Source organism: Theobroma umbraticum, unplaced genomic scaffold (assembly GCF_002168275.2).
Source record: "Theobroma umbraticum cultivar Fairchild unplaced genomic scaffold, ASM216827v3 scaffold_51.0, whole genome shotgun sequence".
Taxonomy (NCBI): Eukaryota; Viridiplantae; Streptophyta; class Magnoliopsida; order Malvales; family Malvaceae; genus Theobroma; species Theobroma umbraticum.
The window spans coordinates 7,977,624-7,999,478 of NW_018397260.1; the positions used below are offsets into that span (position 1 = coordinate 7,977,624).

General features: G+C 34.2%; 3 protein-coding genes and 2 pseudogenes across 3 annotated transcripts; all 5 read left to right on the top strand.

The window, feature by feature from the left end:
- On the top strand, positions 1-1,745 carry LOC110416996 (ornithine decarboxylase-like). Its single transcript, XM_021429153.1, has one exon. It carries the CDS (start codon positions 325-327, stop codon positions 1,558-1,560), a length of 1,236 nt encoding a protein of 411 aa, XP_021284828.1. The 5' UTR covers positions 1-324; the 3' UTR covers positions 1,561-1,745.
- Positions 1,746-6,799: 5,054 nt separating this feature from the next.
- Positions 6,800-8,078, top strand: LOC110416534 (ornithine decarboxylase pseudogene; annotated as a pseudogene).
- A 5,741-nt stretch (positions 8,079-13,819) lies between these two features.
- Positions 13,820-15,313, top strand: LOC110417141 (ornithine decarboxylase pseudogene; annotated as a pseudogene).
- A 2,233-nt stretch (positions 15,314-17,546) lies between these two features.
- LOC110416256 (Zim17-type zinc finger protein) lies at positions 17,547-18,825 on the top strand. The gene is made up of 4 exons (XM_021428187.1): positions 17,547-17,752; positions 17,862-17,944; positions 18,053-18,310; positions 18,419-18,825. The coding sequence occupies exons 1-4, from the start codon at positions 17,629-17,631 to the stop codon at positions 18,590-18,592; spliced, it is 639 nt and encodes a 212-aa protein (XP_021283862.1). The 5' UTR covers positions 17,547-17,628; the 3' UTR covers positions 18,593-18,825.
- Positions 18,826-20,467: 1,642 nt separating this feature from the next.
- On the top strand, positions 20,468-21,613 carry PETE1 (plastocyanin 1). Its single transcript, XM_021428189.2, has one exon. It carries the CDS (start codon positions 20,892-20,894, stop codon positions 21,396-21,398), a length of 507 nt encoding a protein of 168 aa, XP_021283864.1. The 5' UTR covers positions 20,468-20,891; the 3' UTR covers positions 21,399-21,613.
- Positions 21,614-21,855: the final 242 nt, after the last annotated feature.

Consider the following 21,855-nt stretch of genomic DNA (forward strand, 5'->3'; position numbering starts at 1 on the left):
ACACCCAAAGCTTTCTCTGATATCATCACCAGGGATTTATACTTTGATTCATTGTTCACATTTTGGATTTCCTGCAATTACTGTTGCTTTTTGGGATAATTCCTTTTTGCGCTTGATTCTTCAAGGATGAAAAAGGCTATTCAATTATATACGCCTTTTTCTCCTTTTCCTCCACCACCGACTCATGATGTGGTGCCACCCTGACCCTGTCTCTTTATATATAGCCACCCAGAGTACGATAATAGTACTTCTACTTTCGGAATTCTCATCTCGCTGTTAAAAGCCTTATACTTTTTAGTTCTTTCTGAGTCGATTCAGGTTGCCATGGGATCCAACCCCAGGACCCTCCAAGCCATTGTGGGTGCGCCTGGGGTGAGAGGAAAGAAGGTCGCCGCTCTGTCGAAAGATGGTTTGACTGCTTTCATTCAGTCAATCATTTCCACCAAACACGAAATGAAAGAGCCCTTTTACGTGCTGGATTTGGGTGTTGTCATGGCTCTGTTCGACAAGTGGGCCCGTAACCTTCCCATGGCTCAACCTTTCTACGCCGTTAAGTGTAACCCCAACCCAGCTTTGCTCGGGGCATTGGCTACCCTGGGCTCAGGCTTCGACTGCGCAAGTAAGGCCGAGATTGAATCCGTTTTGTCTCTTGGTGTTTCACCTGGCAGAATCATTTTTGCTAATCCATGCAAAGCAGAGTCCCACATCAAGTATGCTGCAACAGTCGGTGTTAACCTCACAACTTTCGACTCCAAAGAGGAACTTGAGAAGATTAAGAAGTGGCATCCTAAATGTGCCTTATTGATCCGAGTCAAAGCCCCTGATGATGGCGGCGCAAGATGCCCTTTAGGTCCCAAGTACGGTGCACTTCCGGAGGAAGTCACCCCTCTTCTCCAAGCAGCTCAAACTGCACGGCTCACCGTTACAGGGGTCTCGTTCCACATTGGCAGTGGAGCCATGCAGTTTCGAGCCTATCGAGAAGCCATAGCAGCGGCTAAAACTGTGTTTGAAACGGCTGCTAGACTTGGCATGCCCAAAATGCATGTGCTAAACATCGGTGGAGGGTTCACAGCCGGCCCACAATTCGCTGAAGCAGCGTCAACGGTGAAAGCCGCTCTCCAAGAGTATTTCCCAAACGAGCCAAGCTTAACAGTAATTGCCGAGCCTGGTCGTTTTTTCGCTGAGTCAGCTTTCACCCTAGCCACCAACATTATAGGAAAGCGCGTTAGGGGTGATTTAAGAGAGTATTGGATCAACGATGGGATCTACGGCTCAATGAACTGTATTCTCTATGACCATGCGGTAGTCACCTGCATGCCTCTCGCAAGGGCATCCACTCCCAGGTGCAAAGGAGCTAGAACCTACGATTCCACCGTGTTTGGACCCACGTGCGATGCGCTTGACACGGTCTTGAAAGGTTGTCCGCTGCCAGAACTGCAGGTGAACGATTGGCTGCTGTTTCCCAACATGGGCGCTTACACGGCGGCTGCTGGGTCCAATTTCAATGGGTTCAACACGTCAGCCATCCTGACTTACCTTGCGTATTCCAACCCAAACTAAGTGAGGCCCACGGCGAACTGGACTGCATGGTTTCGAGTTTGACATGCCATGGATGCCTCATCATTACGTCTGCGATTGTTGTGACTTGTGAATTATTTTATATCGTCATATTCGTTTCTGCTTGAAATTTGTATCTTCTCTATTGGAATATGATTCTGCAACTAAAAATTTAGATACTTAATGCTAACAAGACGGTATCTCCTACTCAATTTATCTATCACTATTTTCTTTTTCCCCTTAAAGGTTCTTCTACAGTAAGCCTATCGGTTAGTGAATAAAAATTATTAGATAAATAAAAATTAATAATTTATATTTATATTCTCCAACAAAAAATTTAATCACTTACAAATGTTAATTTATAAACATATAATAATATAAATAAAAATAATTAGAGTAAAAATTAAGCATTTCAAATTGTTAGCCGTAAATTTATAAGAATAAACATAACAAATCATAAAGTTAAAATAAATATTATTAAAATATTATGTAAACCTTACTGTAACAAGTCAATTTAAACAAAATGAACATATTTTTAGTGAAAATTAATCATTTACATGTATTAGCTTGAGCAAAAAATATTTAACCATTAACAATGTTAATTAATAAATATATATAAAAATAAAATAAAAACACATGTAATGAAAATTAATATTTAAAAATCCTAATATAAATTTATAAGAATAAACGTAAAAATTCATAAAGTTGAAATAAGAATTTTAAAGGATTGACATAAATGTATAAGAGTTATCCTAACAGGTCAATTTAGACATAATAAACATACTTTTAGTGAAAATTAATCATTTACAATTATATTCTAAAGTAAAGAGTATTTAACCATTTACAAATGTTAATTAATAAATATATAAAAATAAAAACACTTGTAATAAAAATTAACCATTTAATAATCTTAATGTAAATTTATAAAAGTAAAATAAAAATGGTCATAAAAGTACAAAGTAGGGTTGGGCTATTAACTTTTTACAAGAAAGGATTGCACAAAAGTGAGATTTCATTAAAAATATGTAAGAGTACAGAAAAGGGTTGGCCTATGAACTTTTGACAATAAAAGATTGACCAAAAAGTCGGATTTCATTAAATATTTATAGGAGTATAGAAAGGTAAGAGTGAGTAAAATCAATCTAGATTAATTATCCATTCAAATCAAATGCGATTTGGGTAAAATGGTTTGGTCTAATTAGTTTATTGAATCAATTGATCCAAAATGTTTAGTCTAATTGGTTTTTTGATAGGTTATCGGTTTTAAAATTTTTGGACCAATCCACCCAAAAAACCAAACTAATTATATATATTCATTAATATATAAAATATTATATATATATATTAAGAAGAATTGAGAGTAAACTTAATTAATAATATACTTAAAATATATTAATGCATTATACATGCATATACAAATTATAATTATAATAATTTAATGTTAGTTATATATATTAATTTACTTATAAATCTATACTAATATGAAATTACAAGTTATATATTTTAAATAATATAAGTTATATGTTAATATTTATAATATATGATAGTAAATATCCTACATATTAATATATTATAATTATTACACCTTAGTAATATTTCGTAATATAAAATATTATGAATATATATAATTATATAAATATATTACATATACATATATTTAATTTAGAGATAAGCATTACTACAATTTATAATAGATTTTATTTATAAGATTACACTTAATAATTTTATTAGTTATCACATTAGATGCTATAACATATTGTTTATAATTAGTTATTATTTATACAAACTTTGATATAAAACATTTTAACATATAATTTGTATAATTGATTATATATATAATAAAGTAATATATTATATATATGCATATATTTAATTTATACATAAGCATTACTATAACTTAGAATAAATTTTATTTATATGATTACACTTAATAATTTTATTAGCCATCACCTTAGATTTTTTAACATAATGTTTATAATTAGTTATTATTTATACAAACTTTGATATAAAACATTTTAACATGTAAGTTATATCATTAATTTCATATATATAATTATGAATGAAGTTTATAAGTTTTAATATTATAATTTGTAAAAAAATGATAAAATTTTGAATCATTGGGCCAAAACCGGATCAACCAAACCAATTCTATATTTGGTCAGTTTGGTCTTTCTTTATATTTGGTCGATTTTGATCGATTTTTTAAAATTAATTGTCTCTTTGGTCTTTAATTATAGTGGACCAAACCACCCAATCCATCCATTTGCTCACCCTTATAGAAAGGGCTTGGCCATAAAGTGCGATTTCATTACAAATCTGTAGAACTATTGGCCAACTGCCAAAAAATAAGAAAAGACCTCACAAGTTAAAGATGGTGTGACTCTTAAATGCCCAATCTCATTTTAATACATAATCAATGTAGGATTCATGGCTCCTCGTTGAAACCATAAAATTTTAAATCTTATAAAAGTGCAGAAAAGTTATGGTCAACCCTTGACATCAAACAGACATATGGTATATTCTGTAAGAATACAGAAAAAGGTTGACTTGCATTTGATATATTCTGTAAGAATACAAGCCAACCCTTAATAACAAATAGACATTTGGTATATTTTATAAGAATACAAAAAAGTGCCAATAGGAAAAAACATTTGGTATATTTTGTAAGAATATAGAAAAGGGTTGGTCTTTATGGCAAACCTTTGACATTAACAGCAAATAGATATTTGGTATATTTTGACATTGACAGCAAACAGACATTTGATATATTTTGTAAGAAAACAGAAAAGGGTTGCCTATGATAGCAAACAGACATTTGGTATAATAGGTCAAGTGTCACAATCCACGCCAACCTACAGGATATTGTCTACTTTAGCCCGTTGGCGACACAGTTTTGTTCCACAAAAGAGACCTCACTTAGTTTCAGTTAGTACACAACCAATGTGGGATTTATGGCTCTTTGTTGGGACCATGAGATCCTCCTTGATGTGGAATTAATGGTTCCCTCCTTGGACCATGACATCTAACCTCTTTCATTATTCTTGATAAAAGTTGAATCTTCCATATTAAAAAGGTATAATAACAAAAGTTTATGTAAGTGAATACTGTGGAATCTGTATGTAATTAACAAGAAAAAGTTGCTACAAACAGTTCAATAAGAACAAAAAGTTTTAAAAAGATAGTAAATGAAAAGAAATGGTCAAACTTTTTTGGCTAATTAGTCAATTATTTTTTTCAAATTAAGATCAAACTTTTTTTCAATATTTCATATTAAGATCAAACTTATTATCTTATTGAAAAAAAATTAAACATTCTTGAGATAAGACATTATCTCTTGATGATTTTTGTCTTTTTTCAGTTTTCTTTTCAAACAAAAAAAAATTGTAGAGGGTATATTAATTTTTACTCAAATACCTAAGTAGTTCTTGTACTTATGCATTTTTATCAATTTAGTCCATGTACTCAAAATTTGGTCAATTTAGTTTCTTAATTTTGAAAATTGGAGCAATTTAGTCATTTTCCTTAACACTGTCTAGTATTATCGTTAGATGTGATGACGTAAGCACTAACACGGCAGTGCCAAGTGGCACTGACATAATGATGTGGTAACACCAACTTGGCAGATCTAGAAAAAAAAATTTCAAAAAATAAAATCTGTACCATGTTATAGGAACTAAATTGAACAAAATTGAAATGTTTAGAGATTAAATTAAAAAAGTTTTTAAAAAATACAAATCTCTGAGTTAGATGATACATATACTTATTAATAAGTTAAATGTTTAAGTGTAAAAGATTTATAGTGTTAAGAAATATATATAAATATTTTTTTACTTGAATATTTGATTCCATAATTGACACATTAATTAACCATCCTATATTATAATTGCTATATTATAACTAAAATCATCCTACAAATATCCAACATATATCCTTCAAACTAGAAAATCTAATCGTCATTCTTATGAAACACAAAATTGTTTAGCTAAGCTCCTTTCAAACTGTCGCTCTTGACAATGAATGCTGTTGCTTGCTTCTCATACTTCATTAAATAATCAAATGTAGAGATAAAAAAGTACTCCTCATTCCCATCCATATTCAAAAGCTAATACTGAAGCAGCTGCACCCATAACTGCTGCTTGCAAAGCTTTTTTAATATTGGGTAAAATAAATTATTTACATTTATATTCAAAGAAAGAACCAAACAAATGATCAAAGATGTCAACTGTCCTAGAGGTGAGAAACAAATAATTTTCAAGTGAGAAACAAAGACAGATATATGCTAGTGGTGAATGATACTTATGAAAAGTTGGAAAGAAAGAAAGAGAGTAGATTTCAAATTAACAATGTTTTCTGGAATAAATGTCTAACTAACAATGTTTTAGTTATTACATCATATTTATTCATGGCTAAGTTGTCACTTTCACTTCTATCATATCAAACCAAATTAAGATATACAAAGTCTTGAACTCAGACTAGTCGTTGGTACCTAATTTTCCTCTTTAAATCAATAGTTTTTGATGCATAAAATGAAAACATAAGGATGAAGTAGCTTTAATCTATTGTGTTAGACATTGAGATAGAGTGATGAACCAGATAAAAATTCATGTACCATATTAAACATGTTCTTAATACAAGTATAACTTTAAATATTTTCCTACATTCTAGAAACCAAAGGTGATTTTATCTCTAAAAATTAATAATATAATTAACAAGCGTTTTGAATTTGAAGGATTTTAAGAAGGGAGAAAATAAAAGAGAATTTCAAGAAAAAAGAAGTTCCCTTATAACTTTATGTTCCATTTAGCTCTATGGAAACTGATGATATCGTAGCACTAACCAATCAAGGACATTAATGTATATTTTTATTCAGGTTTAAGTTATTTATAAAATTTCCTTATTTCTGATTCATTACACTATCATATTTCCTTATTTTTTAGCAATAAGAACTATGCTAACTGAGGAAAAATAGACTCTCTATTTCTCCTCTTTTGCATTATTGTGCAGGGATAGAAGGCACACTTGGCTAGGGAGTGAAAGCCCATTTTAATGATTAAAGAAACATAAATTATTGTGCTCAGAAATTATTAAGCCCTTATATCAATTTTTATGAAGTTTGAGCTTGACTTTAAGGTGGAGTTTGAGCTCAGAAATTATTTTTATGACGATAATACGTAATACGTTTACTTATCTTACTTGCAAAGCCTTGTACTTTTTAGTTCTTTTTGAGTCGATTGAGGTTGCCATGGGATCCAGCCCTAAGACCCTTCAGGCCATTGTGGATGCGCCTGGGGTGAGAGGGAAAAATGGTCGCCGCTCTATGGAAAGATGGTTTGCCTGCTTTCATTCAATCAATCATTTCCACCAAACATGAACTGCAAGAGCCTTTCTACGTGCTCGATTTGGGTGTTGTCATGGCCCTGTTTGACCAGTGGTCTCGTAACCTTCCTATGGCTCAACCTTTCTATGCCGTTAAATGCAACCCCAACCTAGCTTTGCTTGGGGTATTGGCTGCCTTAGGCTCGAGCTTTGACTGTGCAAGTAAGGCCGAAATCAAATCCGTTTTGTCTCTTGGCGTTTCACCTAGCAGAATCATTTTTGCTAACCCAAGCAAAGCAGAGCCCCACATCAAGTATGCTGCAACGGTTGGTGTTAACCTGACAACTTTCGACTCCAAAGAGGAACTTGAGAAAATTAGGAAGTGGCACCCTCAATGTGCTTTATTGATCCGAGTCAAAGCCCCGGATGATGGCGGCGCAAGATGCCCTTTAGGTTCCAAGTACGGTGCACTTCCGGGGGAAGTCACCCCTCTTCTCCAAGCAGCTCAAACTGCGCGACTTACTGTTACAGGAGTCTCATTCCACATTGGTAGTGGAGGCATGCAGTTTCAAGCCTATCAAAAAGCCATAGCAGCAGCCAAAACTGTGTTTGAAACGGCTGCTAGACTTGGCATGCCCAAAATGCGTGTGCTAAACATCGGCGGAGGGTTCACAGCCCCCCCACACTTTGCTGAAGTAGCGTCAACAGTGAAAGCCGCTCTCCAAGCGTATTTCCCAAACGAGCTAGGCTTAACAGTGATTGCTGAGCCTGGTCGTTTTTTCGCGGAGTCAGCTATCACCCAAGCCACCAACATTATAGGAAAGCGCGTCAGGGGTGATTTAAAAGAGTATTGGATCAACGATGGGATCTACGGCTCATTGAACTGTATTCTCAACGACCATGCGGTCGTCACCTGCATGCCTCTCGTAGGAGCATCCAGTCCCAAGTTTGAAGGAGCTAGGACCTATGATTCCACCGTGTTTGGACCCACATGCGATGCGCTTGATACGGTCTTAAAGGGATATCCGCTGCCGCAACTGCAGATGAACGACTGGCTGGTGTTCCCCAACATGGGGGCTTACACTGTGGCTACTGGGTCCAATTTCAATGGGTTCAACACGTCTGCCATCCTGACTTACCTTGCTTATTCCAGCCCAAAATTGAGCGAGGCCCTTGGCGGACTGGACTGCATGGTTTCGTGTTAGACATGCCAGCGATGTTCTCATCATCTGGTCTGCGATTGTTGTGAATTATTTTATATCTTCATATTTGTTTCTGCCTGAAATTTGTATCTTCGCTATTGGAATATGATTCTACTACTGAGATATTAAACGCTTAATGCTAATCAGACAGTCTCTTCTACTCAAATTCTCGGTCAGTGAATAAAAATTATTAGATAAATAAAAATTAATTATTTTTGTTTATATTCTAGAACAAGCCTATAAGATAAGCATCTCATAAGTTGAAAATGATATTAATTTTAAATGTTCAATTTCATTTTAGTACATAATTAAAGATTAATGACTCCCTGTTAGAACCATAACATTCTTCTCAACATGGGATTAATAGTTCCCACTGGGTCCATGACATCTAACTTGTTTCATTATTCTTGATCAAAGTTGAATCTGCTATAGTATAAAGGTATAATAACAAAAGTTTACATAAGTAAACACTACGAAATCTGTGTCCAATTGTGCATAAAAAGGTTGATACGAATAGTTTAATAAGAATGAGAAGTTTTAAGAACATACTAGAGGAAAAAAATGGTCGCACTCAAGTATTATTATAGTTGATTTAATCGGTTTTAACTAAATTTTTTAATTTTTTTTGTTTTTTAAATTTATTTAATAATATATTAGTAATGTACTTTATGTTACCACATATTACATTATTACTTATAATTTTACTAATATGCTAATATAGTATATTGTTAATATATAATTTTTGACTAATTAGTATATTAATAATTAAGTATACTATGTAGTATACTTGTTATACTATATATTGATTAATTAGTGAATTAATAAGTATACTATGTACAGTGTATTAAGATATATATTATATAATGTATAACTATAAGCAATGTATACTGTATTAATATTTAATATATAATTATATAGTATATATGTATATTGTATTAATATATTACTATATATAGTTATTATATACTTATATAGTGTATAAGTATACTAAGAAGCCATATAATATATAGTATAATAGTATATGGTTATATATAATAATATAATAACATTAACTCATTAAGTCATTAATATATCAATATATAGTATATTAATAAGTTGTTATATTTAATTACTAACATAAGTTATATTACTATGTATAGTGTATTAAGATATATATCATATAATGCTTAACTGTAAATAATGTATACTGTATTGATATTACTAGATATAATTAATATATAATTATATAGTATGCATGTATATTATATTAATATATATTATATTTAGTGTATAACTATAATAATACTATGAATAATGTATTAATATATTACTATATATAGTTAACATATACTTATATCGTATATAAGTATACTAAGAAGTCATATAATACACATAGTATAATAGTATATGGTTTTATATAATAATGTATTGTTATTGACTAATTAGTGTATTAATAAGTATACTATATATTAACAATATATACTATATATACTTATACTCCTCGCAATTCGGCTCGATAAGCTGAGCATTTGACTAGTTTCACCAAATAACCACTTTGCTAATCCCTTTCTGTATCTCTGATAACCCCGCAGTAGCTGCTGTTTCAAGAGATCTCTGAAATGCACCATCAAAATTAACTGCAACCCACCCAAATGATGGCATTTTCCAGCCAACAAGGATTTCTTATTTTCTTGTATTCTGCTCACTAATGGAATCTGGTATAGAAAAAGCAGCATTGATCGATAGCACCATCAGTTTAGAAAAAATGTGAGAGTAAATACATGTAAAAAAAGCCTTTTTGATAATTAAATCTAGTTCTTTATTCATATATATATGTGCAGAAAACCTACGTGAGTGCATACATGTAATAAAAACCCTTAAAATATATGAATTTCAAAATCAATTAATTCAATTAACGAATTTAAATTTTTTTTAACTAAATTAAATTGACTTAACTAAACTTTTTAATCAATTTAACTAAATCAAATGAAATTAACCGAATTTATTGATTAATTCGATTAATTCAATTTTGATCAAAATTTGCTCACCCTTATAAGAATATCAAAACCATAGCTTTTATTTAGGTTGGGTTTACACCTTTAGAGAGCCCACCACTTCAAATGGTCTACGGGCTTAAAATTAAATCAAGATGAACTGGGTCAAAACTGATCAGTGGATAATGCCAATCAATGCCGGTCAATGTTCTAAAAAGTCTCGAACTCCTCTTTCACCTTATCAATTTAATTTTCTCAAAATCTTCACTATTCGCCCAGAAAATCAAAAAAAAAAAAAAAGAAGAAAAAATTTGAAATTTTTGTGTTTTGTCTTGTGCTTGCTAAGACTTTCCTATGTGTTTTTTTCTATGTAAACTATTTGAGAACTTCGCCAAGCTATTTATTTTTTTTGGTACATTAATTAGTTCTGGCTCCATTAAGTATAATGTAAATGCCCTACTTTCTATTGATAAAATTACTGTACTCCTTTCAAGCAAAAAAGGTATAATGTACTGACTATTTATGGAACTGCTATTTTCCAAATTAAAACCAGGGCTTGCTAGAATAGCTAGCTTGTGTACTCAAGGATCAATAACAGTTTGGATCCATTGGGATTTCTCTCCTCTCACTAAGTGGACTTGGAAGTGAAGTAACCATGGTGATCTCAGTTTCAACAAGCTGGATCTTCTCTTTCTAAACTATGTCTGGGCTCTGTTTCTTTCGCATTTCTCTTGAACCCAACCTTTCTCATCTTACTTTAGGTAGAAAATGGATGTAGTTTTGTCCTTTAATCCTGGGATTGGGTGTTACTAATGCTGATGTGCTTTTTCTCTTTGCTAAGAAAATTTCATTTTCTTTACATAAAAGTATAAATGCAAACCGAACAATATTGATTAAAACGTATCCTTTCTTGCCATGAAAGTAGATATAAAGAACAGTTAACAGACATAAATATGATCGCAGTAATTCAATTGTTGAAAGAAAAGTGGGTGCGCTTCTGTTCATGTGGCGCAGTCATCAACCTCAAGGGCATGATTTTCATGCTTACGAGCTAGTGTCTTCTCATCATCTCTTCCCCAGCTATATTCCTAAATAAGATCATGGTGACTTAAAACGAACATCTTCAGCAATGTGACAAAAGATAGCTGGAATGGACTTTAGCTAGCTGGCCTGCTTCCTTTGAATTCGTTTTGGTCTTTCCCTTTCTACATTGATACACTCAGACGAGCTTCAGACAGGTGGTCCTCGCTCTTGCTTAATGCTGTAACATCTTTATCAAACAACAGAGTACTGCCTTCACAAGCTGTCATGCATGCATCTCAAATAAAGGAATCCTGTAAGCTGACTCGTTTCTTGGCAGCAATGGCATGCATGACCCTACAATCTCTAATGTCCACACACACACACGCAAAACTAATATACTACCAATAAACCAGTGCTGTGATTTATTCTTTCGGTGGACTAAAGAGCTTTGATTTCAATTCTTTTCGCATGTTAAAAGCTACACAGTAAAAAATGTGGATGCTCCTGAAGTCTGATAACAACCATCAATGCATTTTTTTTTTAATAATTAAGAAAGAGGGATTCAAACCTTGCTTTTTAAATAGGGAGATTATCCACCAATTAATAAATCAAATGTTCGGTATTCAATTTAATCCTTCTCTTTAACGGTATTCAATTTAACTGTTAAAAGTGATGACATGGCAACTTTTGTGAGTCGACATGCGAACGTGGTAGTGCTACATCATCAAGTCAAGTTGAAAAAATGGAATGCCACATGGCACTGATGTGTTGACATGGCATTGTCACATGGAAGATCAAGGAAAAAAATTTTCACGAAATTAAAATAAGGGGGACGAAATTGAAGAAACAAGCAGGTATAGAGACTAAATTGAATAAAATTTCAACATATGGAGACTAAATCAAATAAAATTTATTTGTTTAGGGACTAAATTTAACCCAAAAATATAATTTTTTTTGAATTTTAAGGAAACAATAAATATATATATATATATAAAAGTATAGATATTGATACAAACTTTTATTGATAATTTTATGTAATAATACATACTTTACTATTTCATACATAAAATGATGTATATTTAGTTTTAATAATGTTTAAATTTATTTATTAATTATAAGGTAATATTTAGTTCACTAATAGTATATAAAATATATAAAATAACAATTCTATCAAGTATAACGCTTATGCAAATATGGTGAATGCTCGTGCAACATAAATAAATACTTTAATTTGTAATTTTCTAATGCTGGAATTACTGATGGTTTATGCAAATATGAAGTTCGGCTTATGAAAGTGTTTAGGTTTAAGTTAAGGGTTATATTGTATTACAATTTTCAGGAGCAAAGAAAATTTCCAAGTAAGTAACTTTTTCCTCTTAATATTCTGGTGGCTTTATTGTTAATTGGTAAAAGTATTCACATAAATTCATCCAATTTGCCAAAGTTGAGAACTGTATCAATGAGAATCTTCATGCATTACCTTTTTTCCTATGTTTTGTTTGTTTTACCTAATGCATCAGTAACCATAACAAATGAAAAAACCAAAGCCAAATTAGCATCCATTAACAACACACCCTAATATTATAAACAAATACATCAACATCAATAAAAATGAAAAAGCAGAACCCAATCTTTGCCAACCTTAAAGACACAACTTAATACTATTCAATAGCAACAGAAAGAAACTTTACCTTGCTCTTCCAGACCAACAGCCTTTTCCTTTTCCTTTCCTCTTCCTCTCGATTTCCTTCTTTCTCCCGAGCTTTCAGCCATTAGCTTTCAACTTTCAAGCTTGTCAAGCACCCTTGAATTCAAGCTTCAAAGCTTGAAAGCTTTTAACGTTTGTCAGTTTCCAGGTGCTTTTCAAGCTTTTAGGGGTTCTATTTTTCACTCTCGGTCTAGCCTTAAACTTGGGATTCTCTATCAATTTGTTGTTGTTTCTCGATTTCTGGTGGTTGGAATATCAAAAGTTAATGACTCCGACAAGGATAGTGGTTGGTTTAGGGTTAAGACACTATTTAGGCTTTTTTTATCGTGGTTTAGGGCAAATGGAAGTGCAAAAGCTAGATAATACCCCCCATGTCGGCTGACTAAACGTGCCACATGGCATTTTCATTAATAACCATAATATTTTTCTTGTTTCAATTTGGTCTCTCTATGTTAAATTTTTATTCAATTTAATCCTTATACTTTACTGATTTTTTCAATTTCGTTTTTCTAATTTTAATTTTCGCTTGGAATTATCCCTAATCTGCATGTCAATGCTATGTGGCATTGCATCTTGTTAGTCTATTTGGGTGACATGGCACTATGTGCTATCATAACACTATCATGTCGCCCCTAACTTATAATGTGACATTACCACGTCAACATGTTAGCCCACATAAGTCACCACATCATCGTATTTTCAACATCAGTGTTGATATCGTCATTTTTAATGATTAAATTGAATATTATTAAAAAATAGATTGAATTAAAATAATTTTTAAAATTAAAAAATTAAATTAATATAATTTTAAATAAAAAGACTAAATTGAAAAAAATCATAATACATAAACTTTCCAAGTATTTTGACCTTTGCAAGTTCGGCAAGGACTTTGTAGGGGTTCATACGTAGGCTAGATGACGCAGTCAAATGTCACGTACGTTTGCAATGTGATTCATTTTTCATTAAATTTGAGCGATGCCTAGCTCTCTATTTAGACACCTGCTAAGCATTTGGAAAGACATACACTCTTTGATGGTTTCTCCTTTTCTCCCTGTTGACCAGTCTCGCACCATGATGTCAAGCTCCAGGAGCCTCCAGCCCACCATAAGTGCAGCAGGGTTGACGAGAAAGAGGGCTACGGCCTTGTCAGAAAATGAGTTGATCGCTTTCATTCAATCTGTCATTTCTGATGAACAGCAAACGGAACCATTTTACGTGCTTGATTTGGGCGTTGTTGCGGATCTCTTTGACATGTGGATTCGTAATCTTCCCATGGTTCAACCATTCTACGCTGTCAAGTGCAACCCCAATCCGGCTCTACTCAGAGAAATGGCCGCACTCGGCTCCAACTTCGATTGTGCAAGCCGTGCTGAGATAGAAGCCGTTCTGGCTTTAGGGGTTTCCCCTGATCGAATTGTCTTTGCAAACCCATGCAAAGCAGAGTCTCACATCAAGTATGCTGCTAGCGTTGGCGTTAACCTAACTACTTTTGATTCAAAAGATGAACTTGAAAAGATTCGAAAGTGGCACCCAGAGTGTGCCTTATTCATCCGAATCAAACCCCCCGAAACCAGTGGCGCAAGATTTCAATTAGGTGCTAAATTCGGTGCACTTCCTGAGGAAGTTGTTCCTCTTCTCCAGGCGGCTCAAGCTGCACAGTTCACTGTTCAGGGGGTCTCCTTCCACATTGGTAGCGGAGCCACCCACTTCCGTGCATTTGAAGAAGCCATAGCAGCAGCAAAAACAGTTTTTGAAAAAGCTGCTCAACTTGGCATTCCGAATATGCATATACTAAACATCGGAGGGGGCTTCACAGCAGGCCCACGGTTCACCGAAGCAGCACCCGTCGTGAAAACCGCTCTCCAAAAGTATTTTTTCAATGAGCCTGGCTTAAAAGTTATGGCGGAACCTGGTTTATTCTTTGCCCAGTCGTCTTTCACGCTAGTAGCCAGCATTATCGGGAAGCGAGTTAGGCATGAGCGTAGAGAGTACTGGATAAACGATGGGATCTACGGGTCCTTCAACTTTTTGCTGTACGATCATGACGATGTGATCTTAACTCCTCTTGCATGCACATCCAACCGTGGCAACCCAACTTGCAAAGGGTTAAAGACATATGATTCCACAGTTTTCGGACCCACATGTGATGCCGGGGACACAGTTTTGAAAGGTCACCCTTTGCCGGAAGTGCAGGTGAATGACTGGCTGGTGTTTCACAAAATGGGCGCTTACACCTCGTCTTGTGGAACCAAGTTCAATGGGTTCGACACATCTGCCATTTCCACTTACATTGCCTACTCCGATCAAAGTTGATTAAACCAAAAAACAATCTGTCTGATCTTGAACTGAGTGATCAGTTTATGTTTGTTGTTGTATCAATAAAGATGAGGATCATGCCCCCAATATCTCTTACTCCGTGGATAAGAACTTCAGTCGAGAAATGAGGCAGAAACCTCTGTCAATAAAACTTTTCCATTGGACTGAGTGTTTTCATATTTGATAATCTATAAATTTTCTATATCCGATTAACAGTCCATTTTCCATCTTTTTGTACTTACGAGTATTCATTACGTAAGAGTAGAACTGTGGCATCGGACCCAAACCCCTGTGCTGTTCCCTTTGTTTTACGTCTTTAATCACAGTCTGATGTGATAAATGCAAACAGTACAATCTCTATTTCTTTACGATCGTTGTTCCATTTATGCACTTAAATGCTAGAAACTCTCTTTCCAAATATTAATTCCACAATTCGTACTCACATACTGATATATATATATATATATATATATAGTATTTTTAAAATTAACCTTTAAAAATAAGATATTTTTAAAAATAATTTTTTTATAATTTTAATTATTTTTATCTAAGTTTGATAAAATTACTCTTATTAAAATTATACACCATGATGTTACACGTCATGTATAAAAATATGTTACACATCATGGTTAGGTTGCTACATGTCATGTACAAAAATATGTTATATGTCATTGTTAAAAAAAATTATTACACGTCTTATTGAAAAAAAAATATTGTTGTTACACACCATATACAAAAATATATTACACGCCTTGTTGAAAAAATATTATTGTTACACGCAATATTGAATAAAGATTGTTGTTACATGCTATATTGAAAAAATATTATTGTTACACGTCATATTTAAAACATTTGGTTATACTTTAATACCTAAAATGTTGTTGTTACTTACGAACTAAAACTTCAAATCTTCTCCACTCTCTTCATTTATTTTTATTTTTTTAACAATTTGACACCGATTGAAATGTTTTTAACATGTTTTCATAAATCAAAACATAAATTTTCTTATTTAAAACATCTATTTCGACTAAAAATCGAAAAAATTTTCTTTCAAAACTTAGGTTTATAAATTTCAAATTCTTAAGTTTATAGGTGTCTAGGTCCCAATTTAATCCAATTAAATACTATTTCAAACATCTGTGGTCATTTTTATCATTTTAGTTTTATCCAAAATACCTAAAAATCAAAATTTTCTAATAGCCACCCATTCCAAGCATATCAAAACCATTGCTTAGTGTCTTGAAAGTGTAAAAAAAGAAATCTAAAAGTGCAGAAAAGAGAAATCGATAGCATAGCAGACGAAAACTGAAGAGAGATCGATAAAATTAAAGATAGCTGGATGGTGAGAGAGAGAAATTAGAAGCACAAATGGAAAAAAAATTATGATGAATGTTTTAATTTATTTAAAATTGTTTCAAAAATATTTTTGACTACATATGGCTAAAAATAATTAAATTTATTTTGATGATTATTTTTAAAATACCCTTATAAAGGAGGAGGGTTATTCTTCGTAACTTTCTCCATATATATTCTTGCATAACATTCCACCTTAAGCAACAATTGCATGTATAGACTATACATAAAAGCCAAAGGATTTGCTAAGATGGTTCAAAAATAATTGCAACAGCCGCTCAATCAACAAGGATCATTGTATTTCCCTATGTGGTATAATTTTCATCAAAAGAGTGAACGTGAAAAGTATTTTTTAGGTCAAATCAAAACTATAATCGTATCGTATCATATCATATTAATCTTATAATAATTGGTATCATATCACATCATATCATATAATAATTGATTATATCATATCGCATCATATTGTATCATATTATATTATAATAATGGATCATATAATATCTCATCATATCGTATCATATCATATTGATCATATAATAATTGGTATCATATCACATCTTATCATATCATGCAATAATTGACTACTTGAGAGTAAGTATTCAATCGATTAGGTCTTAATATTTTTAAAATTTAATTACTTTAATTTTGATAAAATATAAAAAATTGACTGAATTATATCTTAATCAAATTAATTAAAATTGATTTCTATTCGGTCAATTAGATCAGTTTTATTATTTTTTCAATATTTTATATACATAAAATGTGTAATATATTTTAAAATATAATAATCATCATTTCAATTTGCTTGATTGTGAACTTTAAACACCAAAAATCAATCCAAATAATAAAATTATAATCAAAATTAAATATATTAAATCGAATTAATGGAATTCAAATGATGGTTTCAAAAAACAGAAATGCCCCTAGAGCAAGGCCGGGGCCGCTAGTTTTCTTTCTGGTTGATTCAAATGTGGTTGTGTTTCTGTTCCACCGGTCCACTTAAACTCATAATGGGCCTCAAGCTCTCAGTATGGGCCTAATGGGCTGCTCTGGAGATTATATAAAATGAAATGATTTAAGGCGGCAAGTGACTGAAAAGGAAACTGGCCCTGAGTTTGTGTTGGACATCCAACAGAGTCGTGGAAACGCCATCGAAATCTGTCTCATTGCGTCGCCTATGGAAACGCTCGGCTCTCCTGCTGCTGCCATGGTCTCCTCATCTCCGTCTTCTCTCTCTATCTTCTCTCCTAAGCGAAAAGATTCTCCAGCAAGAATCATCCGCTTTCCCACCTCCTCCAAAAGTATTGATTCTAACTCTCGTATCTCTCTTCTTCTTTGTTTCCCTTTCCTCGTCTGTGATTACCGTTTTGGTTTGACGCAACTTTTTTGTTTTTTGTTTTTAATTATCAGAGGACGGTAACGATTCCGATCTCCAATCAGATGCTAACAACACAAGCATCGTCCCTCTTTTCGGCAATCGAACCTTCTCTAAGGTAAAAAAGAAATGAAGAAAGTCGTATCTTTTTCTTTTGATTTTCAGTTTTAGGACGAAATAGTGAATTGGGTTTTGTTGTGTGGGTGTTTTGGGTCATTCAATTTAGGATGAAGCGATGGGGTTGGTTCTGAGCGCGGCGTCTGTAAGAGGGTGGACTACAGGATCGGGCATGGAGGGTCCATCTGTACCCGCCAGAACCGACGACCAATCCAATACGGAGAAAGTCTCCACCTTCCCATGGTCTCTCTTCACCAAGTCGCCACGTAGACGGATGCGCGTGGCCTTCACTTGCAATGTTTGCGGTCAACGAACGACTCGTGCCATCAACCCCCACGCATACACCGATGGCACCGTCTTCGTTCAGGTAATTAGTTTAAACGGAGAGAAATGTACTTGAAGGTCAAAGTTTGACCCTTTGTTTTGTTTTGTTCTTTTTTTGTGGATTACTATGTGAATGATTTGGTTTATGCAGTGTTGTGGATGCAATGTCTTTCACAAGCTGGTGGATAATTTGAATCTGTTTCACGAGATGAAATGCTATGTGAGTCCTAGCTTCAACTACAAAGGGGATCGCCAATGGGATGTCGGATTCAAGTTATTTGGGGAAGAAGAAGATGATGATAGCGGCAATGTGTTTCCTATATGATGTGAAGTGATGGGTTAATGGCTCATACGGTGTACATTTCTTTGCTCATACTGGGAAACTGATTTCAATCGTGTTTGTATATAGCTTCACGTGTCTTATTGTAATTAATAAGTTATAGGGTTCTTTTCAGCTAAACATGGGATTTCCCCCATTGATTGCTGGCTATTTATAATGAAAAACATAGAAACAATGCTTAGTCAGTATAATAAAAGTATGATTGGACATTCTGCTCAGTGTTGTTTTGTTGATGATGAGATATTAATCGGTGCACTTTAAGCCTTATATCTGATGGATGACAACATGTTCTATGCTTTTTCTGGCTTTTTGTATATGTAGAAGTCTTTTGTTTTTATACTTCATTAAGAGGCAGTGTTTTCAACTCTGTATGGGATGTTGTTATGGTCCCTTTTAACCTTAAGGCACAGTTTATCTAGAGATAAGAGTTAGCTTATTTTAAATTTGAGATTGATTCTTAGCTAAACCCTTTGTTTTAGGAAGGAAACTCTTCAAAAGTTTGTACTTGTGAAGTGCAAATGTCTATATTAAACTGTTGCAACTCAAAATCAGGTGCAACTCAAAATCAGGGCTGGCTAACATAGTAACAACAATGAGGTGATATTGCTCCTAGAGAAACTAGTGGTGACATTTGATTGAATTAGGTACTAGGTATTATGCCGTTTTTTCCTTAACTCTGTTAGGGGGTTAGGGCATTTGACACGTGTTGCTTTGTTTGTATATTAATTATAATGTATTGTGCAGATGGTGTCTTAGAATGTTGCATTCTTGAGGTATTTCTGTTTTCTCTTCAAAAGCAATGGTGTCAGATTGGTGTCAACTTCTGCTTAAGCCGTAGTTCAAAATGGGGCTCTGAGATGGGTGGGGATGGCCTCGCTTTCCAGTTCTAAAGTTTCCTCTTAAGACTAATTCATGGCCCTTTGCTTGTGTCACTGTGCTAATGGCATAGTTAAATCTCATCATCTTAGGATTTAGCTGGCTTAACTTATGTAGATTTACTAGCTGTTTCGCCGGTCATAAGACCATATAGAAGGATTAAGCACGTTCTACCTAGTGTGCTTGGAGAAGCTTTTCTGGGTCAAGGTTACTGTTCAAACGAGAATCTTCAATTTTTTAGGTTAGATTAGGGATGCTAAGGCCTGTAACAGAAATGGTTAAGGAGAGGAGAGATATCCACCTCTCTCCGAGCGATTGGCTACATTTCAACACACTCCATAGCTAGCTCTGGTGTGCGGGGCTGTATGTGAGAGGTATCTATGAAATGAAGTGGTTTTCCTAGCATTCAGTGAGAGGGAAGTAGGGTGGAACTTGGAAAGAATTCCTTCAAATTTCGTAAAAGAAACTGTTCGCATGTTGGACTCGGGGTTTTATTCGGACCCAAATTTGATTTCAACCATTTGATAGCTTTAAAAGATTCAATCGTTTTGCTGCAATTGACTTTCTATGTATAATCATTAGATTTTTGATGTTTATCTTCCAACCGTATCTGTAATCTTGTGGTTACTGTACTCCCAATTGGTCTTTCTCTAGCAATTCACAAAAATCTTGGTGTTGTAATGAGCCAGTGCGATGTGCACCACATTTCCAGGCAGCCCCTGGGAGTGGCAAAAAATATCAGCCTGCTGATGGCCATCCTTGCCACTTGTTTTTTTACTTGTAAGGTTGTATGGTAAGATTAGCTTGATTTTATCCTTCTTATCTAACATTTTATAGTTATAACGCCAGGCTAAGAAACATTTGTTTGTTTTTAATGATTGTTTTCCTCCATTATTCGATTTAGATTGAGGTTAGAGACACCCTTCACGTTAGAAATTTCCTTACAATGTTTGTTTCAGGAGAAGTAGATCCACATGTGAAATTAACCACTACTAGTACAACAATTTGATGAATATGTATTCATTTCTGAGACTGAAGATAAAGGTCAAGAAAATATAAGAAGCAGCGAAGCAAAAGAATCCTCTTCTATCAATTTGGCATTACTTGGCTTTGCTTTCCTCATCTCACTGTATTCTCCACCTCACAGCAGAATTCAGAGGGCCCATGCCCATGCCCACGTTATTGGATGGAATCCGACCTGTCCAATCTGAGCGATCCTCAGCAGATAACGCATTTCTCCACCCATTCGCCCTGTCATCCTTAGAATCACTTATCCTCCTTCCAATTCAAGCCACACAAAATCAAACTTCATCTTATTAAAAGCCAATCTCTCTCTCCTGCCCTTTTGATTGCCTCTCACTCTGAGTCTCGAGCACATATCTATCAAGTGAAAAACAGAAGCCTTTGTATGATGGCCGCTGTCACCTCCTCAGCTGTTGCTATCCCATCTTTCACTGGCCTCAAGGCTGGTGCCACCCCAGCTAAAGCTAGTGCCACTGCCAAGGTTGCAGCCTCTCCAGGCCCAAGGCTCAGCATCAAGGCCTCCCTCAAGGATGTTGGTGTTGCTGTTGCCGCCACTGCTGCGAGCGCAATTCTTGCCAGCAACGCCTTGGCCATCGAAGTCAAGCTCGGTGCTGATGATGGGTCTTTGGCTTTTGTTCCCAGCGATTTCAGCGTGAGTGCTGGAGAGAAGATTGTCTTCAAGAACAATGCTGGCTTCCCACACAATGTTATCTTCGATGAGGACGAAATCCCAAGCGGCGTCGACGCCTCCAAAATCTCTATGTCTGATGAAGATCTACTTAATGCCCCAGGAGAGATCTACTCTGTTACCTTGACTGAGAAAGGAACGTACAGCTTCTACTGTTCCCCTCACCAGGGTGCTGGCATGGTTGGAAAAGTGACCGTTAACTAAGTTCTTTGTAAAACTTTTATGTACGTTTCATCTCAAACGTCTCTCCTACTTCTTGACTGGTATCGGAGTTTTAGGTCCTGGGGATGAGAAAATGTCTTAGATGAATCTCAAAAGGAAGAGATGCTTTTGTGTCCTTGATTTGCTTTGAATTTCTGTCGATTTGGTTGTAACACGACTTATATTTTTTTCTTCCCATTTAAATTTTCCTTGAAAAAGACTGTTTTCAATGATTCCACTCCAGAGATGAGAGGCACAGTTGCTATCTATGGAAATATTAGGCCAAAGGAAACTCTTTAAACGTTCCTGCTGTAATTTAAGGTGGAAGAATTGCAGATATTTAAGCCAATAGTACAGACTTACTGATTTCAATAAATAGAATATGGGCATCAAAGTACAAGCCATTGCTATGTGAACCCTGCCTCTGTAATCTGCACTATGCTTGTAGGAAGAACTATAT